Below are 25943 nucleotides of genomic sequence, written 5' to 3' on the forward strand. Positions count from 1 at the left end.
TAATTGTATCCTTTGGTATATATGGTTGTGATTATTTTCTTCCACTATTTGATCTGAGGAAGTGGGTCTGGCCACGAAAGCTCATCATCTAATAAACCATCTTGTTAGTCTTTAAAGTGCTACATAGTCCTGTATTTTGTTTCAGCTACACCAGACTAACACGGCTACATTTCTATCACTATTAGAAATACCTGTCTCTTATGCTGATTTTCCAGCATCTTTGTATACAAAGGTATCCAGACATGTACTCATGTTGCTTTGTGTTTTGCTTTCTTCCTCTCACTCCTACAACATGAGCAGAACTTTGCCTAAACATAGAGATATATATGTTAACGTGTATCTTTTCATATAGACTATGCCCATGCTGAATGCGCTTTAATATCTTCAGTGGATGTCAATATTTACACAAAGCAATAGTCTGTCCTAGAATTCATTAATAAAGGCTCTGCCAAACCACTGACCTCCTGGAATTGATTGACCTGGCTAACAGCCCTTTGTTGGCTAATGAAGTATAAAAGACAGTGCGAAGTATTATGAATGTCGTATAGATTCCCAACCACTTGAAACCATGAGGTTGCTGTTAGTGGCTCTGGTTTATATGCCATTCGCCTTAGCTATGCAAAGGTAAGAAGGCATTTCAGGTATCATAAAATGGTCCTTATAGTGCATTTTGTTCTCAGCTGATTTCCTGGCATGATCTCTGTGTGTTATTGCAAAAGCTGTTTTAAAAAACCAGCATTTGAGTGACATAGAAAGAAAGTCCAACTGCAATGGCTTGTATTTATTTTGCTTGCTTAGGATCCAGTTATTTCAATTTAAGTCCATCAAGAAGCAACTTCGAGAAAAGGGAGAACTGAAGGAATTTTTGAAAAATCATGAGCCTGACATTTTTGCTCGAAGATATCTGCATTGCTTCCCTTCAGATGTTTTTCTACCAGCTGGATCTGCTTCAGAAAGGCTCTATGATTACATGAATGTGAGTATGTTCATGTGTGTAATGCAATAAAAAGGGTTATTTATTATACCGAAGGCAAATTTTGTTCAGCACATTAGTTCTATTCTCTTGTATAAAGTTTGAGATTGTGTATCTATTTAAACTAGATTTTGTGAATCCTTATAGATGAGCTTCTTAGTTTGCGAAAGACTGAGCAAATAACATAAGTAAAATTAGGATAAACATGGAACTGATCTCGAATTTCCCTTTAGCATGGCCCTGCGAGCAGTCACCTGAACCACTACTGACTTCACTGGGGCTCACATCCATGTGGGAGGCTCAGTAACATAGATCAGAAATCTGTTTGTTGACATGTCACAAAATGAACCAAAATCTCATCTTGTTTGAACATGTTAGGTCACAAATAAATTCCTGTAAAAATCTGCGTTCATAAAGACACGTAGGTAACAAGAATAGAGTTTTTGTAATGATTATTTATTGTGCCTAAAGAACAAGAGGCGCTTCACAGATATAAATATCAAACCTGCCTGAGCCCTGAAGAATTATCTATCTAGGCAGATCTCAGAGATGAAGGCCAGGGGTTGGGTGGGATATTATAGCCCACCCTTGATTTGAGCTTGTGAACAGCAGGTTTCTTTTAGAGTTTTGTTTGGGTTTCTAATTGATTTTTTTGAACACTTATCAAAGGAGAGGACAAGCTTATATGGGTTCCTTGGAGGAGATTGTTTGTATGTAAGAAGGTGGAGGCATGGCAGTTTGGGTCGGGGGGGGGGGGGAGGGGGAGACTTGTAACATAGGGAGCCAGAAGGAAAAAGGCTCAGAGGTGAGCATGGAAGAAGAACATGAAGAGTTAAAAACCACTCCTTTTTGAACTAGAGCTAGCCAGAATTCTTCAAAAGTCAGAATTTCTGAAAACCTTTTTGTTGGCTGTTTGAATTTGGACAGAAACACCCTGAAATTGTTTGTTGAGACTACTTTTTTTTTAACTAGTAGTTGAATTGGCCAAAAAACCCAATCACAAAAGTTGAAAATGTCTGTGAAACCTTTGACTGGTGTTTTGACCCGCTCTACTTAGAACCAATCAAGAACACACACACTCTAGTCAGAGGGAAATGTAGGTAGTGACTAGAGGGCCCTTGGGTGAGCCCTGCCCTGGGGAGAGATAGCAAGAGTGCTTTGCAGCCCTTGAAGCAAAAGGTGTGCCCATGAGGAGGGGCCTGGCCTGGCCTGAGGGGAGGTAGAAGTGGGGGTGGCCTTGAGGAAAGCCCTGCCTGGGTCTAAGGGGGATGCACAGAGCTGAGGTCACCCCGTGAATTGCTCAATCTTTTTCTCACTTCTTACTGTTTTAAAAATGTAAATGATCAATGATTTAGTTTTTCCCAAAGTGGCAAATGCACGAGTCGATCATTCCCAACTCCTCTCAGGACTGGCAATTTGACTATCAGAACAGATTGTATCGAAAATCCAGCTCTCTTCCAGTGAACAGGCCCAGAGGTGGTGCTTGCCCATTGGGTGTCTCAAGCAAGAATATTTTTGCCCCTCCTCAGATAATAAGAATTGAATAGGGGGCTCTGTTGAACTGGGTCCCTAAGCAATTGCTTAGTTTGCTTATGCCTAGCACTGGCTCTGTAGAGGCCACTGCCCTAAAATGAATTTTACATATTCCACACACTCTTACACCCACCACTGAAAGTAAAAGCCCCTAAACTACAGCATTTCTGATTTGCTCCTAGGTCTTTAACTATTGAGCATTTTGCGAAGATATGAATATTAGAAAACCAGCTGCTAGTAGAATGATTTATATCCTTGCTATTGCATTTGTAAGCAGAGGGCCTACTTAATTTAAACAAAGCTTCCCTGCTTATGAATTAACATCCCTGGGCCTCTCCAGCTTTGCATAATGATATGGCTGCATCTAGTACCAAAGGCAGCCTGGGGTGGTCACCCTTTTAGTTTTGTAGCATATAATAAATAAATAATACTCTGCGGTAGGAAAAGTAGGGCCCCCACTTCCACCTACTATGAGGAGGGAAAAGCTAATTGGAAATGGTGATCCTCACGGTGAAGTTAAAAGAACAGACGCGTAGGGGATGACTGCTGTGAATCTTAACTTTACTACAGAAAACATTTTTAAATATTAATCCCCTCATTGAGTGAAGTGGTTGGAAGGGCTTGCTTAGCTCTGACTGACTGCTTGTCATTGCAGCTGAAGTTCTGGATTATACTGCAAAAGGAATTTCAGTTGTAAACTCACAGGCAATAGCGTACTTCATCCAAATAACACACTAGCGAATTTAATCTCAAAATGTTGCATGTTTTTTCCATTTAACCATTTATTATTATTATTATTTTAATAATAATAATAATAATAATTAATAATGTATTCATTATTTATCTATTATTATTAACTCATGCACTAGGGGCCATATAGAAAATGATATGACGAGAAGGTCCTGCTCTGAAGAGCTTACAATCTAATTTTACCGATGATGCAATTAGGTGATAGATTGTAGTGGGGGAGGAAAAGGGTTACAGTAATACATACATACGTATAGCGATTAGTTGTGGTACATGCTCATTTGGGTGTTCTCCTGTTACGCATAACTCATGCTGTTGTTTTCACTGACTTGTCTAATTTAGAATGTAAGTTCTTGGGGGGCAAAGACCATGCTGAGCCCATTCATGTAAATTAATATAGTCTTAGTAAATGGTCAAATATTTGCCTCAATACAGAATCTTTTGGCACCGGATGAGCTTTTCTGTCTTTATCGGATGCCAGAAATGCCTGTGCCTAAAAATAAATCTCCTTATGCTGCAGTGCTATTCCATAGGCTGATATGGGCACTAAGCACGTGGCGTCTAAAAGCTGATAAGCTACTTTGGAGTTCACATGTTCACAGACGATCTCCATATGCCTTTTGTACAAAAGAGCCTTCTGCATTTTCTATATCCATCTGATATGTTTTGTGTGGCACATCAGGTGGAGTCTTAACCAGAGACTGAATTTAATCAGACTTGTTTTAATTGACTTATTACTACTGACTAAAATAATAATAAAGCAAAAATATACAACTGTGTGCCCCTAAGTTCAAACAAAAATATACAGCTGTGCTCCCCAGCAAGGTGATAGTTACATTGCCAGTTTAATTAATTTCTAAATTCATAGGACTATATCATGTATTAGTGTCTAGGATGAGTGTCTCATGGGGTAGCCAAGTCAGTCTGTAGCTTTAAAAATGACAAGTAGTCCTGTGACACCGAGACTAACAAATATATTGGGATCACGAGCTTTTACCTGCGAAAGCTCATGATCCTACATATTTGTTAGTTTCTAAGGTGCCACAGGATTATTTGTTTTTTCTAGGATAAAGCTCCTAGACCTTCCTGTGGCCTTCAATAGGAATTTTCCTGGAATTACTGCAGGACTTTGCCTATTGTTCCTAAGAGTTTGGAGCTTGATTTTGCTTCCATTTAAGTCAATGGAAAAACTCCAGGATTGACTTCTTGCTCTTGAAGTACTTAAAAGCTATGCTGCATTCCGAAATCTGTCTTAAGTGGCCACTCATGGCACCAGAAAGAATGTATTGCTTGGTAGAGGTAGCATTTAATTAACAGTCAAATCAAATTAGATTGGAAACCCTTAGGATATTTTACATTAGATCTTTGTCTGTCTTTTCTTTAAGGATAGTCTGCATTGATGTAGTACTGAAATAACTGGCTGTATTTTATTTCCCCAGGCCCAATACTATGGGGTGGTGAGTGTTGGCACCCCACCTCAGAAATTCACAGTGGTGTTCGACACAGGATCATCTAATTTTTGGGTCCCTTCAGCTTATTGCATCAGCGAAGCCTGCCGTAAGAGATGTTTTGTTTCTTTGAGCTTCTAGTGGTTTAATTCACCTTTTAACGCAGTGCCCCTGCTATGAATGCACTTCACAACCCAAGGTTACAACAGTTATACTCAGAGACTCACTTGCAGTTTTATTCTTGTTGTGCAACAGTGGAGGGAGTTGATACTCTCCCATAATATACAGGCTAATTCCAGTTTTGCATGCTCTAGAATTTGTCACTGCTAGTTAGGTACAACAAAGATGAGAGACACAAAGGGGGAGATGTAAGGATTAGTCCATTTCCATTATACAGGTGAAGTGCGCAAGAAAAAGGAGTCAATACAAAGAATGTCTGTGTTGTGTATCTGCCTCAGCTACACTAATATGTCCGTTATACCCCACACAACCTATGTTGTGGTGGATAAGCCTTAGAAACAGCATTCAGTGTGCTGCCAGAGACATCTGAGGTAAGAGAAAACAGAGAGAACATTTCAGGGTAGAATCTAAAAGCTATAGATGAGAAATGAATAGATTAATGTTTGAGAAGCATCTGTATGTAAGGGCACAAGCATCTGGATAACTGTCAGAACCTCAGATATGGATCTCAGTCTGGATGGAATGTCTGGTTGCCTCCATCTCATTGTCTGGGTATTCTCTGAGCTGGTGCAATCTTCTGGGAGAGGATTTTTAATCTCTCATTTTTTTCCCCTTCCTGACATCTTGAGATGGCAACCAGCTCATGCCTTCATCCTGCTACTACAATGGGTGGGGAGGAGGTACTGCGAGCATGCTCTTATTTATATCTGTATTGGGACAAAGTGTTCTCAGTAACCGTGGGCACGATATCCAGATCTTAGGGTGGGCGTCCTCTCTCTGTTATGCAGCCGTAGAAGTGGAAAGGCTCCTTCTCCACTGCAGCTGCTGCTACACGGTTCTTTTGACTCTGGAGTTGAAAGATGTCTCAGAGTTCACTGGGCTGGAGGAATATTTGGCAGAGTGGTGGAAGGAGTAGACAGACTTTGCTGTACACCCTCTAAAGAAACAAGAGAAAAGAGAGAAGGAGAGATTCTTCCCTCTATGTATGTCAGGAAGATGGCAGGGGAGGAGAGGTTTGAAGACCCTCACTGACGCTGTCATTGAGTTACTATTTTAAATTCTAGTTGTCCCGTGCCTCATCATAGCCATGGTATGCACCTACTGCTGCAACAGCTGTTAATGGACAGTTGAATCTTGTGAAAAATCGAGGCAAAAGAAACACGAGAAAGTTAAAAAAATCGGGAAAAGCTGGATTTTTGAAACATTTAAAAGTGGGTCATGATGTTTATTGTGATGCAGAAAGGAAAATCAATCAATTGTTGAGATATTTTCAGAACACGGGGAAAACTTACAGGACGCAGGGACTCTTGCCTGCTTCCCTTCACATATTATTCTGTTCCTCTAGACAATGTGTTTTGTTTGCCTATTAGCTAGGCCTGTGTTTCAGAAATTTACACTTCTGATGACCTCATCTCCAGTGTTAATGCTGAGGTTTATCTCCACAGATATGCATCAAAAATTCAAATCATTTCTATCAGCCTCCTATCAGCATGGAGGGCAGGCCTTTGCTCTCCAGTACGGTACTGGGCAGCTTCTAGGCATCGCTGGCAAAGACACACTACGGGTGAGTGAAACCCTAACATCATCATCATCATCATCACTCTCTATATTGGTTGTTTATTGTTTTCTAGGTGGTTCAGTTGTTGGTATTGAACTATGGAACCCTGAATAGTTGGGCCTGCCTTCCATGGGGAGAGTGACATATTGCCACTGATGCTATCAACGTAGATGCTTGAGCTGGAGACTGGTGGGGTTGGAGTTGGGAGAGGGAAGTAGGGAGCTGTCATCATGGTGTTCTCTGTGAGAGGCCTGGGCCTCACAAATTCCTCCATTCCTGGTCCAAAACAGCACAAATCTGCTGACCTTGACCACAGCTTAACTCTGTGTCCAGGGTTTTGAAGATAAGAACTGATTTTGCTTGGGTTTGATTGTAGGTTTGGTTTTGAGGTGAGGAGCAAGCTGCCAGTTTAATCTGACCAACTGTATTGTCAGTTTATAGCAAATATGCCTATATGAAAAGGCGCCTTTTCATGTATTATAGATGAAATGCCTCAAAACTGCATTAATGCAGAGTTGTTTGATGGTGCCTCACAGCCTTCCAGAACATCGTGTTTGACAAAATGCCAGCCTCTGAAAACAAGGAAATGAAAAGGGAAGATGCGAGCCACTCCTTGAAGGCAACCTTAACTCTGCCCCTCTGGAGCTAGTAATAGCACAAGTAATGGTTCAGTAAATGAGATGCCATTGTAAGAAGCCACCAGGAAATTCCAAGAGGCTGTACCATTACTTGTGTTGTGTTCCACAGATTTGAATTCCTGCATTTATCTGCATTCATGTCAGCTGTGTTCACTGTGTTAGGCATGGTTGTATTGAATGGTGAAGGTCTTACACTGGCACAAGTTGACATATTTGTTACTGTAGGCTCGGCTACATTGGAGAGTTTACAGTGGTGCAGCTGTAAGCTCTCTAATATAGCTACACTAAGCGGATGGGAAAATGTTCTTCCTTCAGCTCCTGCAAGCAGCAGTAGCTATGTCGTTAGGGGAGCGTCTCCCATTGACATAGCGCTGTTCACGTTGGCGCTTATGTTGGTGTACATTTTTTCACTCAGGGGTGAATTTATTGACTCCCCTGAGTGACATGTTAGGCCAACATGAGCTGTAGGGTAGACGCAGCCTGTGGTACTATGGGAGGTGTTTGAGTCTCTCAGAGGCTCATAAGTGCCTCATTTAAGTGCTGACTCCTGTCTATGGTGTCAGTGGCAATGCATGGGGTGATCTTGCCATATGGGTTGTCAGTTGTAGTGGCACACATGGCATGGGTCTTTGGGGCCTTGTGAGGGGCTAGTGAAGGCAATGTCTCAGAAGGGATCCTTAGGCCACGGTGAAAGGGAGGTAACATTTGGCAAGTCTGAGGTGGTTTGTATGAAGTTGGCTCAGAGTTTGTGTGTAGGCCTAACCTGAGCACCTGTGCTCTGATCCCAGAATATTGTAAAGCATCTGTAGAGCACTTGTATGTGTTGTTGATATGTTGCTCAAAAAGGACAGCATGAAGGTTGCGTTGCCAGGGAGGGGAGTATGTACCTTAACTCTGTCGTTCCTGGCTTTCAGGGGTCTGGGTGCAGCTGAACACAGCATTCTGAAAGGGTCACTCCACCCAGGAACCTTCACTTCTGGGCATGTAATTTCCTTGAGCTTTTAAAAATAATTTTTCCGTATTCACATGAATCTCAGCCCAACTCTCCCTTCTGCTGTTGCTGGATCCCTGGCGATGATTGAAATGTGGTGATCACATGCAGGGCAGGACTGAGCCATTCCGGCGTCCCGGGCAGACAGTTTAATTGTGCCCTGGGTTGGGGAAGGACGCATGCGCAGCCCCGTCCCCACCCGGCGCGTGGGGGAGGGTGTATGGAGCTGGCGGCAGCAGGACGCACGTGCCCGGCCTGGCCCAGCCTGGCTACCGCTGCTGGTGCGCAGCCCGGGGCGGGCCGAGCCTGGCCATGCAGGGCCCCGTGGCCACGGGGGCAAGGGCGCTGTTGGCCGGTGCTTCAGGGGTTAAAGCGGCCCCCGCCCTGGGCGGCCGCTGCAGGGTGGCTGCTGGGAGCTGCTGCAGCCCATGATCCGGGAGCTGGGCGCACGGCACCTGATGGCAGCTGTCAGCTGCCATCAGGTGCCCCTCATAGGTTGGCACCCCGGGCAGCTGCCTGGCTAGCCCATGCCTTAATCCGGCCCTGAGCATGTGTGGTACGAGCCCAGGAGGGTACAAAGATGTAGGAGGGGGCTCCAGGCTGGGGCAGGAGGTTGGGTGCAGGGTGCCAGGTCTCAGTGGCTCATAGACTCTGGGAAGCTCCACATGCTACCCTTGTGCCTGCAGGTGCCATCCCTGCAGCTCTCATTGGTCATGGTTCCCAGCCAATGGCGCTGTAAACCCAGCACTCAGGGCAGGGGCAGTGCACAAAGGCTCTCTGCACTTAGGAGCCACAGGGACCTGGCAGTTGCTTTTGCGAGCCACATGGAGCCAGGGCAGAAAGGGAACCTGCCTTAGCCCCAGGCTCCTACTGTGCTTATGACTAGACCAGTATCAAATGGAACCACCAGGTCCCTTTTTGACTGGGCATTCTGGCCAAAAACTGGATGCCTGGCAACCCTCATCAGAGCCATAGCATGAGCCCCAACTGTGGGGAAAAATTTAGAAGAACCAAGTAATTGAGCTGTATCTTGGGAACCTCTGGCTCTAATTACTCCAAATTTGGACTGATAACACTACCCCATATTCCCACACGGCTCAGGAAATGTCAAGACAATCTGTGTTAGGAAGTGGATTTTAGAGCACTAGTTAAATTGTCTTTTAACTAGTGATTCAACCTTAACTCTCACAAAGCTCCTGGCTCACGCTAGCGGAGCTGCCAGCCTATTATAATAAATATAAAGAAATGACCTTGACATTGGAAGAAGGTATGTTACTGACTATTGTTAGACTTCCTCCTGAGAGCACTGAACCATGCCGCACTGTTGCAGTATGACATAAAGAGAAATGCACAATCTGTAGTCCTGGAACAATTGCATCTGGTTCCACCATGACCCTTCATGGCTCCTGTTTTAGAAGGCCTATGGATTGACTGTAATTAGGGCAAATGCCTTGCACCTTGCCTTTCCCCTTTGTCCATCAGATGGTTTCTGGGGTGCTGATGTTAATGTAACTATCACACTTACCTGAACTTTCTTCACATCACATTTGATAAAACTACTAGAACTAGAAACCCAATATGTATAAACAATGTGATTATTTCATGTAGTCTACTTGGAATACTTTACTTTTCATTTGTTTCCTTTTACAATCACAGATTAGCAATATTTCCATCCATGGACAGGACTTTGGAGAGTCCATCTTTGAGCCAGGCATGACTTTTGCTCTTGCACGTTTTGATGGAGTGCTGGGTTTAGGATACCCTTCTTTAACAGTTGGCAGTGCTCTTCCAGTATTTGACAGCATAATCGAACAACATCTGGTAAAGGAGCCAGTGTTTTCCTTCCACTTGAACAGGTCAGTTTTCAATACTGAATAAAGGGGACACTGTCAAAGAAGCACATTTTTTAACTGTAGAATAAGAAACTACCTCGTATATTTTTTCATATCTAAAAAAGGATATTTTCAGGAGTGTGTCTAGATACATACGTACTAGTGGGGCAACATATAATCAAATTTACAGAAATGCTATTAAACTTATATCTTTAAAAAATACTTCTATTGTGCATATGAATGATGAATGCAAAGCTCTGAGAACTCCAAAGAAGTGTGTTGCTTCATTAATCTGATAAATGGCCTACATTTATAACTTTTTAAAAATGAACAACGGACTTTAAAAAAAAAGATGTGTAAAAGGAACCTTTTTATTATTTTGAAAATTTCCAATTATTGGATTAATTTTTAAAAATCCACCTTTTTTTGTTTGAAAAAAGCAATACAAAAGGTCAGTTTAATATTTTAAGAATTTTACCACTTCTCTTATTTTTTTGCATTTTGTCACTGAAAACGTGGGATGAGGAGGAAAGGAGAAAAAGTAGGAGACAAAACAGGACTCTAGAGCTACGTCTAGACTGCATCCCTCTGTTGACAGAGGGATGCAAATCAAGCACGTCAAAATTACTAAAGAAGCTGGGATTGAAATATCCTGTGCCTCATTAGCATAAACATAGCTGCTGCTTTTTTTCAAAACGGAGGTTTTTTTTAAAAACTCGGCAGTTTAGATGCGGATCTGTTGAAAATAAACCCTTTTTCGATAGATCCTGTATTCCTCAAAAAATGAGGTTAACAGGATCTGTTGAAAAAGGGTTTATTTTCGACAGAGCCGCATCTAGACTACCGTTTTTTTTCTGAAAAAACTCCATATCAGAAAAAAGCAGTGGCCATGTTTATGCTAATGAGGTGAGGGATATTTAAATCCTGGCTTCATTAGCAATTTCGATGTGCCTAATCTACATCTCTCTGTCGACACAGAGGTATAATTTAGACACACCCTGGGGCTGCAGACAAGTGAGAGTATTTCAGAAGGAAAGGGGCTTTGTTCTAATCTCTATTTCAATCAGTACATGTACCCTGGATTTAAACTGGGGTAAACCAGAATGGAAACTAGCCTAAGGCCATTTGCTTCTAATCTCACTCCTAAACCCTTTACAACTGCTAACATTTTTAGTAAGGGGTTTAGATTGTAAATTCTGATTTGGGGCCATCTCTAGGTATAATTATAAAATCACAAGATTTCCATTACAAAATACACATTTGAAAAAGACATGAAAGGGTTGGAATGGAAAGCTAATTTCTCCCTCCCCACACCTAATGTCCTGCTTAAATGTTACATCATCCAGTTTATATATTTGTTTTACATTTTTAGAGGAGAAGACATTGAAAATGGTGGTGAATTGATACTGGGAGGTATAGACCATTCTCTCTACAAAGGTTCAATTCACTGGGTCCCAGTTACTGAAAAAAACTACTGGCAAATTCACGTTAACAAGTACGTATGTATGTCTAAAAATCTGATGAAACCGTCTCTCTGTGTAGGCCTATTAAAAGCCCAGTAAATTTGTGGTGCAATTGGCCACCGTGGACGTACTGCTTCCCAAAAGAGTGCTTCTGGGAAAGATACAAAGTTAATTAGTGTGTCCAGTGCTGCAATATTTTCTAGAAGCACTAACTTTGGCTGCTGATACTCAGAGGAATGTCCTTTATTAACAGGTCACAGTGGGAGTTTTGGGAATCCTCACCATAGGCACCAACTCTTTGGCTGCTAAAGAGTGCTTAGAACCCATTAGCAGCTCCCTCCCTCCTGGTCATCATGTCCTTCTACCCCCAGTGCCTCCCACCCACCAGCAGCCCCACCAATCAGCCTCTCCCTCTCCTTCCCAGCACTTCCTGTCTACCGCAACCAGCTGTTCTGCGGAGTGCAGTAAGTGCTTGGGTGGAAGAAGCAGAATATGGTAGGAAGGGGCAGAGCTAGGGTGGGAAGAGGCAGGGTGGGTAGAGGCAGGGTGGGTGCCCGGGGGAAGGGGTGCATTGGAGATTGGGTGGAGCTGGGGAAAGAAGGGACAGAGTGGGAGTGGAGATTTGGGGAAAGGAGTAGAGTGGGGGCAGGGCCTTGATGGAGCAGGGGTTGAGCATCTCTTTGGTGTCATAGACCAGGTCTACACAAAAGGAGAAATCGAACCAAGGTATGTAATTCCAGCTATGTGAATAGCTTAGCTGGAGTCAACATACCTTAGTTCAAATTTCTGTGGTGTCCCATGTGGGAGGTCAACGGGAGAAACTCTCCCGTAGACTTCCCTGATTTCTTATGACCTGGAGAAGTCCTGGAATCAACAGGGGCCAACCAGCAGTTGATTTAGCAGATCCTTACTAGACTTGCTAAATCAACCCCCCAGAGATCAATTTCCACAGTGTCAATCTCCTAGTAAGTGGGGACAATGCTTAAGAAAGATGGTGCCTGTGATCCTTACTTTCCTGGGTGTGGGCTATTCTCATAATCCGAAAGCACTGAGTTCAATGGATTGCCACAGCTTTCCAGTGAGACAGTGGTCTAGTCACTTAGGCCATGTGTGCAGTAGGGAGGTTACAGCAGTGTAGCTGTACCTATGCCCCTGCGCTGCTGTAAGATCTCTAGGGTAGATGTTCTGTGCCAGCGGGAGAGAGTTCTCCCATCGACATAATTATTTCATTCCCAACAAGCAGCCATAGCTATGTTGGCAGGAGAAGCTCTTATATACACATAGCACTTTCCAGACCAGCACTTATGTCAATGTAACTTACATTGCTCAAGGGATGTTTTTTCACCCCCAAGTAGCATAACATCTCTTGATGTAAGTGGTAGTGCAGACTTAGCCTTAGCCTTTCTGTGCCTTAGCTCCTACTATTTCAAATGATTGTGATAATAATAGTTCCCAGCCTTGGATACTTTCATCAGTGTTTGTGAGATGCTTCATGGACGTATTGATTGGGGTCAGAGAAATACTCAGATCCATGTTGGACTGTAAATTTCTACATGTTCAGAAGAGCAGGTGACACACATAAGTATTATTTCTAGAGCTCTTTTGCCCTAGTGTTCTGTGAACACTGTCCCCCTTCTTTTATAAGCAAGAGAACATCTTTAAGAGTCAGTATAAAGTTTGAACCAGTTGCTTGTATTCTATCTGGCAGCATAGCCTTGCTTAAATTCCCTACTAACTATGTCATCACTCTTAGTGTATCTGCCCTCTATTTAAAGTGTATATGCTTTGTTTTTTCCACATGCAGTGTGAAAATCCAGGGACGGGTTGCACTTTGCACCCATGGTTGTGAAGCCATTGTTGATTCAGGCACTTCTCTTATTACGGGCCCCTCTTTACAAATAAGACAACTACAGGAGTATATTGGGGCCAGTCCAACACCAACTGGAGAGGTAAAAACCACAGAGTGGGGGAAAAAACCTCAGAGGAAGCAAAGTAGTGATTTGATACAAATGCTGATGTTTTGGGGGGACAGGAAAAGAGATAAAATGATCAAAATTAGGTACAAAGTAGGGATTAGGAAAAAGTTTGTTGCTTGAACAGAACTGAAATCAGGGCAAGATATGTGATTTGTAGAGTTTTTCATCCTTTCCCATTATCTGCTTCCCAGGTATCTCTTCCCACCCTCATTAATGACACGTATTGATCAAGGAGAAGCGTCTGTTTAAGGAAATGTTCTGTTAAAAGGTTCCTCAAACAATCATGATAGCTTATGACAGATCTATCACCTTGTAAAACAAGAGAAGATTACCTTTCCAAGGTCACAAGGCTGTTAACTCCTTAAAGTCCAAAACAGTTCCAGGCTGGCTGTCGGTCAGAATCAGGAAATTAAGATAAAAAGATTCCAAAATGACAGATGTGTAATAATTCCATTGAAGGGCACAGGTATCTGCTGAGCTTACGAGAGCTAACGTTCTTGTTACCAGAGCCACTAGAGGGGGGACACAGTTCTAGAATTAAAAATATTCTAATTCACATTAATGTAACATATGGATCATCTAAGAGCTAGCTTTGTCCCTATCATGCATGTCTCTGCTGCTCTTAAGCCCAGGAAGGTGCGGCCAGATAGCTTCCTGTACTGCCCCTGCCTGCAGGAATTACCCCTGCAGCTCCCATTGGCCAGGAACCACAGCCAATGGGGTCTGCAGAGTCAGCTGTCAGGCAGAGACTGCACACAGAGCCCTTCTGGCCACCCCTGCCTGTGCCTTGGAGCCACAGGGACTTCTGGGAGCCACTCAGAGCCAGGGAAAATAGGGACCCTGCGTTTGGCCCACTGTGTTGCCCCCTGCTAACTGAACTTTTGGCATATTAAAATCTTCCTGATCGCTTTCAATAGCTACTCGGAGGTTGAAATTGATTCTGGGAGAATCCTAGCCAATTTGGTAGGGTTACCACCCTAAGTGGAAGGGGCAAGGCCACCTACTTCTGCTGGCCGCTCCTCCCTGGGTCAGCGTGAGAGCCCAGCCACTCAGCCCGTGCGATGGCTGCCTATGAGGGAGAGAGCCTGGCTGGGGGAGGCAGTGATGGCAGTGGGTGAAGGACAAAACCTCCCTCTCTCCACTCCGGCAGGCCAACATGGTGGGGCGGGGGGGCGGGAGGGGAAGGGAGGCACTTGCCCCAGCATGTCCCCCTTATACATTATCCCTGCTGCAGCAGGTGACAACCAGACTTTTGGTGTCCAGTCAGTGATTCTGACCAGATAGGTGCTGTTTTCAACTGGGCTTTCTGGTTGAAAACCAGATTTCTGAGAACCCTAATGCTTTCACTCCTATTTGCTCAGGGAGTAACTTCACCATGTTCTTCAGGAACCTCTCCATTGATGCCCAAACAGCTTTGCTTCTTCACTTCATGGCTTGTCAGTCTGCCTGCTTGCAACCATAGGCTGTGTCTAGACTGACCAGTTTTTCCGGAAAATCAGCTGCTTTTCCGGAAAAACTTGCCAGCTGTCTACACTGGCCGCTTGAATTTCCGCAAAAGCACTGACGATCTCATGTAAGATCTGGCACAAAAGGGCCAGTGTAGAGAGCCCAGATTTGTTTTCCGCAAAAAAGCCCCGATCGCAAAAATGGCGACTGGGGCTTTTTTGTGGAAAAGCGCATCTAGATTGGCACGGATGCTTTTCCGCAAAAAGTGCTTTTGTGGAAAACCGTCCGTGCCAATCTAGGCGCTCTGTTCCGGAAATGCTTTTAACGGAAAACTTTTCGGTTAAAAGCATTTCCGGAAAATCATGCTAGTCTAGACGTAGCCATATTGTTTCCTATATACATTTAAATGGTAGTCTCATGTAGTCTGGGAGCATGTGTAATTCCATGGGCAAATGAATGATGGAAAGGTCATGGAGCTGTCATTTGATTTGTAATAATCTATAGAATCATAATTTCACTAGTATCACCTTCTGCAGTGATTAGGGTGCCCCTGCCAATCCACCCATCTCCCCAGTTTGCAGCTACAGATACTCCATTAATGGAGACGTGTTATATATAAAGGAAGTTGAGTCTTAGTTGCCCTTTATTTGATTGGTCAGGGCAACTAATTGGAATTTGCTCCTCACAGCACCGAAAGACTTGTTGAAATATCTTTTTGCTTAAGATTTAACCAAGTATTCTGTGGTGATTGCCTGGTACCTCGATGAACTAAGAGGTATAGAAATGTAGCATGGAGAGGATCAGGGCAAGGTGGGAGGTGTCAGCACCTCATTTCCAGGAGGGGCAAGGTGTTGGGCAAAAGAGGCAGGGCTGAGGCAGCCAGCCCTCAGCACTGTTCAGATTATGTGGCGCTGGTCTCCCCACCTCCAGCCAGCCCTTAGAGTTGCCCAGAGTGTGCCATGCAGTGCTCCAGCAGTGCTTTAAATGGCCTGGCCACTACTGCTCCTGCAGTAGCAGTGACTGGGCACCCAAGGCCTTTTTGAATTGCTGGTTCCCACGGCAACTGCCCTCTTTGCCACCTTCTGTCAGTGAACCTGCCTTGAGGAATAAAGGTTTTCATGGCAACTTCCATAGGACTACAAAGATTATTTTTTTTTGGCTTTAAAGTATAATTTTAAAAGCATCGACTTTTAAAAACCCACACACACTCACGCACAATTTATTCTAGGTTTGTCATATGTAATACTATTATGTCTGTGGGGAGAAAGGGCTTTCAAAATACACCCAACTTGAACCTTTTCCAATGACCTTGTATTATCAAAATTTCCACCAACTGGAGGACCTCGAGCTGCGAGGCTGTGGGGCAGGGAATCCTCTCTACTCCAGTGCAGAATGTGACACCACTGAAATGATGATTCTGTAGATTTTATGAACCAAATGATGTTCCCTTACCAGTTAGTCACTAACTTGCCCACGCTACATTGTGTTTCCAGACTAATATTGCTGAGCTGCCAAGCACAGACTGGTGTATGAAAACACTGCCCCCTTGAGGTCTTTTGTAAATAGACTATAATGCCAGCAAATTGATTAGCACATTACAGCAAGGCTCTAAAGTCAAGTCTAGTTCAGTGCTTCAGCTTCTCTCTCTGCTGCGTTTCACACTTCCCTTGTGCTTCCGGGGTAAAACAGAACTATGAGCTCACGGGGCCTAACTCCTGCAACTTCTAAAGTTCTGAGGTAATAAAGTAGTTGACTCCTACTCCTCTCTAGAGACAGTCTCACTTACTTTTACCAAAACAAAAGACAGGACTATGCAGCACTTTAAAAACTAATAAGATGGTTAGACCCACTTCCTCATCTTGTTAGTCTTTAAAGTGCTGCATAGTCCTGTCTTTTGTTTCAGCAAGACCAGACTAACACGGCTACATCTCTATTACTTTTACCAGTGTGTTAATGTGGACCTTTGGCTGACATGTTGATTTAATTACTACATTGCCCTAGCTTCAGAATCCCAAGTAAAGCAAACACATGTGATTCTTATTCGCTTTTGTATCTGCATCGATTTTAGTGAAGCCTTCCAAACCACATTTGAAAGTAACATCAAGATTGCTCAGTGTTACAGTACCTGAAAATCAGGCACTGTCAAAGATAATGTAGAAAGCGCAGTTTTAACTCAGCCCCCTTTTCTGCATATATATGATGAGATATAGGCCCTGATTCACAACTGTGTTACTGCAGTTTTAATCCTGCTGTGTAAATCCAGTGACTTCCTATTTATTCAGTTCTCAGATAAACCAATTTTATTTCCAATGTTAGATACAGATACAGGCAGTCCCCGGGTTACGTACAAGATAGGGACTGTAGGTTTGTTCTTAAGTTGAATTTGTATGTAAGTCGGAACTGGTACATATTGTAGGGGAAACTCTAGCCAAACATTTCTCCAGAGCTCAGTTTTATTCTCCCACACCTCACTTCCCTCAGTCCTTTATTCTCAAGCTGAGGTGTCTGCTGAGAAAAGCCGCTCCGCGTCTCCTTGGTCTGCTGGGGGGGGGGGCGCTAGCTTCGCGTCTCCCTGGTCTGCTGGGGGGAAGAACCTAGTGCGGGGTTGCCTCACCCCGTTTGTAAGTAGGGATCCGATGTAAGTCGGATCCATGTAACCCGGGGACTGCCTGTATATGTATAAGATTATGTCATTGCATAAAGACTTTATTTTCATTTACCTATGTAAGAGGCAGCATTAAGAATTTTCATTCAAACTTAGTTGTATTAAGGTAAAATAAATGAAGAAACAAAGGCATGAGAGGGAGACTTTATCAACCAAACCTCATTTACTTTTTTTATTTTAACAATGTGGAGTATACCGTTAAACAATGTTAAAACACAATATTTAGCCAGGGATGCAATTCCTCTTTCAAAGTAGCATGGACATACTACTTCATATAGTGCTCTGTATATTTACTGCAAAATATTGTAGTGGCTGCCCAGCTGCTCCTGGTGGTGGCTGCCTGGCTGCTCACATCGAGCACAGCCGTAGAGCAAGCCGCCCGCTACGCCCCTGTTAGCTCCACCCCTGGGGAAGCTGGTGGTGGTTGCCTGGCTGCTCCCAAAATACAATTGGCCATGTGCATTCTGGCATAAGTGTTTTGCAAATGCTACTGACTTCAATGGGCTGTTTAACCTTTTATACCACAGACAAACTTGTTCTAGACACATTTGTTGTTTAAGTGGAGCTACATAATGGCTCAACTGGGTGAAATATTTCAGCTAAAAATCTTTTAAAAAAATCAGATTCATACCAGGTTTTGTGAATTTGTATTGGTTTCGATGAATTGTTTGTGTTCGGGCAGGGAAGATTCCAAAAATATCAAAAGGAAGCATTTAGATTTTTTGGATCAAAATGTCTTTTTGTTTTGAAAGTACATCCCCTTTTTAAAAAAATTAAAACATTAAAAAAGGCTCAAAATTGAAATGAAATAAATGAAATATTTTGAGTCAAATGAAATGTTTTGTTTGACCCCACACATCCTGTTTTAGACTTTTTAATTCATTCAAACTGTAAAAAATGTTTTTTAAAATTGACAATGAACTGAAAAATATCTGTTACTTGTCATATTCCACAATGCATTATCCGGACTCTGTTGTCCCACAATATACTTTGCAGCTCTGCTTGGCTTCTCTTTCCCAGAATACACTCAATGGACACTCAAAATACTCGGGGAATATAGTTCCATAAACTAGATTTAAAAAAAAATTCTTCCTCTTGTAAAACAATAAGCCAAACCAGTTTTTTTTAATGAACAGAGCAACTGGAGAGGCAAACAAATACATAGAACAAACCAATAACAAACAAACAAACAACCCCCCCCCCCACCATAAACACAAAACAACCCTCCTCTTATATGTGTACCGTGAATTAGTGTAATATTTATAGCACTGCATGGCCATTCCAGATTGTACTCTCTCCCTTCTTGGAATTCTAGTGTAGTGCGCTCTAACACTCAATATGCCCCATAGACCTTCTGGATAGGTTCTCTCCATCGGAAACTGTGATGTTATTGCACTATGGCTGTGTCTAGACTACATGCCTCTGTCGGCAGAGGCATGTAGATTAGACACATAGGCAAAGTCAAATGAAGCCGCGATTTAAATGATCACGGCTTCATTTAAATTTACATGGCTGCCGCGCTGAGCCGACAAACAGCTGATCAGCTGTTTGTCCGCTCAGCGCACTAGTCTGGACGCTCCCTGCCGACATCAAAGCCCTTTGTCGGCAGCCCCGTTATTCCTCGTGGGATGAGGTTTATCGGGGCTGCCGACAAAGGGCTTTGATGTCGGCAGGGGAGCGTCCAGACTAGCGCGCTGAGCGGACAAACAGCTGATCAGCTGTTTGTCGGCTCAGTGCGGCAGCCATGTAAATTTAAATGAAGCCGCGATCATTTAAATCGCGGCTTCATTTGCCTTTGCCTATGTGTCTAATCTACATGCCTCTGCCGACAGAGGCATGTAGTCTAGACACAGCCAAGGAGTCTGAGTAATCTGTGTTTGACTCTATTAGCTCACAGAGCAGGAGGTCTCCTCATACGTTCTCACCACTTGCACCTCTATGCAGGGCCATACTATTATAATGTATGTTGTGGCTATTAGGTATGAAAAAAATAAATGGCAACACCAAACCAGCCTGCAGAGATTGATGCTCTGGTTGTTAGATTGATTCATAGAGTGATAGACAGAAATTCTGAGTAAAAGGGTAATGTAAAAAAAACTCAAACAAACAATTCCCAAGTCAACCAATATGTTGTGTTGTAGTTTGTTGTAGATTGCAGGAGACTGTCAAGCCTGCCACATGTAAGTTTCACCATTGGACACAGAGAATACATGTTAAAAGCACAAGATTATATAATAAAGGTATGTATATAAGTTCTAAAAATGGTATCTACCATATTATGAAACAGTAATATGCAATTCTACATAGAAATGTGTTTTTAATTTCAGGAAACCATGGAAGAAAATACCATGTGCATCAGTGGCTTTCAGGCTCTCGATATTGCCACTCATTCTGGAGAGCTGTGGATTTTAGGAGACGTATTCATGTCTGTGTTTTACTGTGTTTTTGACCGTGGAAATGATAGAGTGGGATTTGCAAAAGCCTCTCATAGAAAGGAACATTACTAGTGAGATTCTAATGGCATCCTTTCTGCTTTAAACACATCTTCTTAGTGAACCTGAACTAAAACCCTGGATCTGAATATTGCTCCCAAAAATGTTATACCATTTTAGGGTGGATTTGAAATTCAATTCTGAATCCAAATTTTGAAGCTTGTTCCCATTTGTATTCATTTGCTACAGACACATTTATTTCAAAACCAATGATTGAAAGTCCGAAAGTCCTAAGAAGGGCTATGTCAAAAATACCTAGAAATGTTTAAAACAACTTGTCTGTAGAATTTGCATTGAGGTGGAAGGGAAAGTGTGCTTTGGAGAAGCCAGCTAACTAATGCAAAGATGACGGTGCCTCAGTTGTAGTTATGGGAACCCAATCCAACTAGCATTGGGTATTTCTCTTTCCTTGATTGTCAGTTTCAGCTTTCTATTTCCTGATTAAATAATTTTTCTTGTTATTATTTGTAGCTTTTATTTACCTCATTCTTTATTGGGTCTTGTTCAGCCCTCTCTCCCTCTCTCCTTTAAAGATAATCTTTTCACTTCCATCACTTAAATGCTATTTCTTACTTCTTACTTATTCTCTCTGACCTGCTTTTTCCTCAGGTACACTCTCTTTTTCTGTGCTTGCCTTTTCCTTATTTAGTTAATATTTTACAATTATTGGGTCTTCAGTCAGATCCTGTCTTTAGTGCCTGACATCTCCATACCTTTAATGGATTGAAACAGCTGGGATTGGCATCTCCTTGCAGGGCAAGACATTGGACAGTGAAGCTTGTATTGCACAACCCTTGCAAAGACAGAAATGTATGAATGACACAAAAGCATCACCCTGTTCCATGAAAGACACAGAAATAGGACCCCAATGTAGATCCATGCTGTTCCCCATTTTGAGAGGCATTGTTAGCAGCAGTTTCGACTGAGATGCAAAATAGTTCCAAGCCACAGGTAGCCAAGCTCTCCTCTGTTGTGTAAGGGATTGAACAATATTGAATGTATCTGATTTTTACCTATCTGAATATTCATCTTGCTCATTGGAGCTGATTCTGTACATTGACATATAAACAAATAAAACTGGAACAAGAAAACCTGATTGGAGGTGCTTTTTCACTTCATTATGCATTTTCTTTCAATGGAAAATGAAGTCAACAAGAGCCAAGTTCTGCAAGGCGTTATGCAGAACTTGGGTTATTGTTTGTGATATAGAAGCAGCTGCTCATGGCTGTGAGACATGGCAGCAAGGAAATGAATGAAAAAAGGGAAAGAAAAATCCCAAAGACACCAAAATGGGGGGAGGAAAGTGCACAGCCAAGCCACTTGCACCAAATGGCCTTTTCTCTCCCATAAGTCATTAAATGTCCATTTTGGCAATGTCACATGCCAGGTCTCTACTGGAGATGATCAGGACTCTGTGGGGGCAGATTATAGGGAGGAACAGCTGTTGTAGGTAGCGTATTACTCACACAGGCAGAAGGATGCCTGGCCCCAAGGAAATTGGCAAGGATTACATTCAGCATTTTTCTGTCTGCAGCACATGCCCAGGAAAAGCTTGGTGACTTTAGTAACCCGATATGAAACATAGCTATTGGTCTAGAAAATGAAGTATTGTGAAAGGCTGATTTATGTGGGTTCTAAGGGCATGTCTATACTTACTGGGAGATTGGCGCTGTGGCGATCAATCTCACAGGGATCTATTTACTGGGTCTAGTGAAGACCTGCTAAATCCACTACTGATCATACTCTCATCAACTCTGGTACTCCACTGGAACAAGAAGTGTAAGGGAAGTCAATAGGTGAGTTTCTTCTGTTGACCCCTGCAGTGGAGACCCTTGATCCAATGTCCATGGATTCCAGCTGGAATAGCTGAAGCTGCACACCGTAAGTGGACATTTCCCCATAGTGTAGACATCCCCTAAATGTGCTCTGGCTCCCACTTGATCAGGAAGCATGGAGTACTCTCATACATTGATTTCTCTTTCTCATCTGCCACCTGACATGGCTGGGACATCTTCTCTCTAATTGCTGCACCCACTAATATCATACCCCATGTGGGAAGCATGCTGAAGGGAGGTAGCACAGCAGCTGCTGGCTGAGGTGCATTAAGATTTATTGGGTCTCTGGGATTAAAGAACATTTGGGATCCCAGACTTTGGAGGCACAATGGCACTGGCACTCCTGGGAGAGATAGACCATGACCCTCCCACTTTTCAACTTGGGCATAGTAGCCTCGGGCAGGCTAGGAGCAGCAGTAACAGAGGCTGCACGTCCACAATGGGGGAGCTCATAAAGTGATCAGCATCCTTGTCATGAAGCATAGCCCCTGCTAGGGGTGCCAGTTTCTTCCTGGTGGGGGGATGAGGTGGGCCTTAGCCCCCTCCTTGCCATGGGGTCCCTCCCCCTGTTCCTCCTCTCCCCTACAGGCCCTCCCTCCCTCCATGTCTACTTTGTGTGTATGCTTTTTTTTCTCAATTTCGTTTTTAAAGTGTGCAGTGCTCATAAGCAAACTTGCCTGTCTAGATAAACTTTATTTGGTCCTACAATAAGATATTATAAAACTGTATTATTTATTTAGCAGCAATCTGGATATTTTTGCTTCCTTGGGCAAGTAATTGAATGACATTTTGTGCATTTCCATATAGATATACATAACATTGTTATTGTATCAGAAAATTAGTCAACTCACTTTTCTGTCACATACGAATGAGGGTTCCCAGAAAATTCCATAAAATGTGAACATTCTGTGGTCTGGTTCTTTGAATTCTGACTTAGAATATGAACATCTAGAAAGCCACAGTATTGGTCAGCTCATTAGAGACATTACGGTCATATAGCCCACCTTGTTGAAGATTAACTCTATGGGATGGTAACAAACTGTTGCTTTGAAATATGTCTCTATTCTGGCCTTCCTCTCTCCCCAGTTTTTTCCAGCTTTACCAACATCTATAGCTTCCACCCATTGATGCTCTTGTACTCCAAAGTGGCCTACGCTATTGGTTAGGTCCCGGCAAGGACCTATCTTGACATAGTTTAATACAACCAAAGCAACCTGATTTTTAAAAAAGCATTTCATGTAATAAATAAATTACATTGTTTATTCTGGTAAAGAAGAACCATTCATTGTTGGGCAGCTAGTATTATAATTAGTCAATTGACTAAACTAATGTTTAAAAAATTATAGCAACAGGTGCTTTAGGTGACCAACTTAGTCCAAAAGATAACTTAGTAAAAAAAACCCAGATGAAGTCCCATTCTGTACAGATAGATAATGGACAGAATATTTATATTTATCCCTGTCGCTAGTTGCTGTTTGTGAAATACTTGTGTAGCCCCTCCTGTTTACTAGCCCAGTATGAGGTTATTCAACACAGGAAGTCTTGTGACCTTTTGCACAACTTTGGGAGACTGGGATGGAACAGATAATTGCTCTGTTCCAATACAACTCCAAGCCTTTTGGAAGCCGAGAAAAAGGAGGTTGAGGATGGTGGCAAGGTGGTGATTGGACCCTGGAGGCAGATTAAGTGAGTTCTCTGCATCAGAAATGACAGAGACAGAAAAAAAGACAAAAGACACAGTAGCCTGGGATCCCTGGCTCAGAATCCCATTTCCCCAGCTGTGTGCTCTGTCTGGGGCTGGCTATGGAACCCTCTTATCCAAATGGTGAAACTGCCTGGTGGCTGCTGTTATGGTCCCCCTGCAGCTACAGCAATCGATCCCTCGCCTTCTGAGGGACTAGGGGGAGTTTGGCCAGTGAAGCTACAGAGCTGTGGAAATGCTGGTCACACCTCACACTTCTAAGGCTCGTCTTACCTTACCTTCCTAGGCTACCACAGCGCAAGCCCCACACAGCAGTGCTTCAGGCACTGGGGGAGCGGTGCACGCCCAGGGAGGCTGCAGTGCTCTGCCTCGTGCCATGAGTAGTATAATTGCATTAGTTTAGATGCCTTTGGAGCCTTCCTTACCCCAGGATGGTGGAGGAGGGATGTGGCTGTACTGACATGACATCAATAGGAGTCCATAACATTTACCATTACTATTTCTTGGTATTTGAATGAGAGTTGAAGGGAAAATCCTTACATGCCTATGTTATAAAAGCAAATATGATTTGCAAAAGGGTGGCTGCCAAGAGAGAAAGGCTGGGTATGTATTTGCTGGAGAAATCCCCTTTTCCTCTGCAAAGGGAGAGGGAAATCAGTACACCCTTTTCCATCATGGTCATAGTCAATATGAACTCCCTTCCCCAAGCCACGTTCAAAGGCGGAGTCCGTGCTTAGAGAAAGGCCAAAGAACAGTGCCAAAGCTGGAGAGTGGCTGATTAAATCTATCCAGGAAGTGGGGATCCTGGCTGGCTGAGCTTTTTTAAAATTTAATATTGCCCGAATCCTGAGAGAGAGGAAATCTTTAACATCGTGATCTGAGTAGTTTCCGTTGGGAATAAGATCAACTGTATTACATACTGTACATCAAGTCTGAGCAATATGTTTGTGTTTCTGTATTTTCAGAAAATCTGAATAAAAATAGGGTTCAAAACAGGCGGAAAGTTTGAATTGTTTTTCAAAAATGAAAGTGTCCTGCATTTGGGGAACCCCCAAATGGCTGCCGAGGCTCTTAAATATTTCCCCCCTCAATAAATAATATAATCTAGAACTGGAATCTAGAAGGTTCTGACAACCTTGTCACAGATTTCCTTCATTCTTTTCATTAATACATTCTAGTATGGCTGTTTCTTTAGTATCCAAATGCTCCAGTAAGTGATGCATATCAACTGTATCTCTAGCAGCAGAGGTAGGAGCAATATTACTTTCACTGCTAATGGTGCTTTGTCCAGAGGAAGTTCCAGATTCCAGGAAAAAAGGTGCAGCATCTGTATGTAGTGTAATGCTGAGTGTGTGGAAGTCTGGGGAACACCTTTCAGAGATCCCGTCTCGCTCTTTGCTATCGCCTGCTGGCATGCTTTTGGGTAAATCCGGTTTTGGTTCCTCAGTAATAACTGAGGATGGTTTATGTTGCCCAGCATCCCTAAAACACATGGCCATTTCTGAATGAGGGAACGGCACAAACCCTGGCTCAGAGCATGGTTCAATCGGACTGCCTATGGGCTCCTGTTCTGTTGGCATGCTGGTGGAGGGGTCTGCCTTTAAAGTCTGGTAGTCTGCTGCGTTGGGTGTTCTGTCCTCTGTTTCAGCCACAACCACTTCAGGGACTGGCAGAACTACCCTAGTTGTTGCGTCATTGTCACTAGATTGGTAGCTCTCTAAAATGTTGTTTCTGCTGATTTCATTAATAGTTGCCAGATCTATGCTAGCATGCAGTCGGGAATTCCTATCAGCCAGCTCATATTTCTTCTTGGCATTTGAGGGAAAATGTCTCCCTCTAGAATGCATTTCTTGCAAGCTGCTGATGTGCCCCGTTTCGTGGGCAGGGAAAAATATCGAGTTCTCACTTGACTGTCTGCTGTAGCGCCTCCTAGTTGGCGAGGAAGAGCTTTCATGGACACTCAGAAATCGCTTAACTCTTCTCAGCACTGAGGGCTGTCGCTTGTATTTCTCATCATCCCAGGGCCACTTCTCTTTATGGAGGAACTCTATATCCGACAGCCTGTAAAATAAAGTGATGGAGCATGTGTCACTCTGTCTTTCTTTTATTCTAGAGTCACAAGGAGTGTACCATTTGCAGTAAGGCCTGACATTAAATGGACAATATGGTTTACATAATGATCCATTTTCTCTCTGCCTGTCATTAGTGGAACAGTGCGTGAGAGAACTAAAAGAGCAAATGTGTTCCTAACAAGGACCTCCATGAGGTAGAGGAGGAGGCAAATAAGAGGAAAATGGGGTTGAAAATCTCCAAATGCACTGAAAAGGGTGAGCAGCACAGGCAGTTCTAATTTGTTCCTCCTCTTATCTTGTATCAGTGGAACATTCCTTGATGGCAGGTCTACCTGTTCAGGGCTTTGCAGGGGCAGAAGAACAATTGCTCTGTGACGTGTATTTCTTAGTAT

At 43.1% G+C, this 25943-nt stretch overlaps 2 protein-coding genes across 4 annotated transcripts in view; one reads left to right on the plus strand and one right to left on the minus strand.

The window, feature by feature from the left end:
• The first annotated feature begins 514 nt into the window (after window positions 1-514).
• LOC102461548 (cathepsin E-like) lies at window positions 515-19957 on the plus strand. Its single transcript, XM_025183869.3, has 9 exons — window positions 515-624; window positions 799-976; window positions 4693-4810; window positions 6327-6445; window positions 9725-9924; window positions 11273-11395; window positions 13168-13312; window positions 19592-19690; window positions 19778-19957. The coding sequence occupies exons 1-9, from the start codon at window positions 569-571 to the stop codon at window positions 19955-19957; spliced, it is 1218 nt and encodes a 405-aa protein (XP_025039654.3). The 5' UTR covers window positions 515-568.
• The window catches only part of BEST3 (bestrophin 3), a 35469-nt gene continuing 29210 nt past the window's right edge, over window positions 19685-25943 (minus strand). For all 3 annotated transcript variants that reach the window (XM_075931673.2, XM_075931679.2, XM_075931685.2), the window contains one exon: window positions 19685-25540. In XM_075931673.2, coding sequence (XP_075787788.2) covers window positions 24619-25540 — 922 coding nt within the window. In that variant the 3' untranslated portion in view covers window positions 19685-24618. The remainder of the gene's footprint in view (window positions 25541-25943) is intronic.

The sequence above is a fragment of the Pelodiscus sinensis genome, chromosome 1 (assembly GCF_052426305.1).
Source record: "Pelodiscus sinensis isolate ZL-2025 chromosome 1, ASM5242630v1, whole genome shotgun sequence".
Lineage (NCBI taxonomy): Eukaryota > Metazoa > Chordata > Testudines > Trionychidae > Pelodiscus > Pelodiscus sinensis.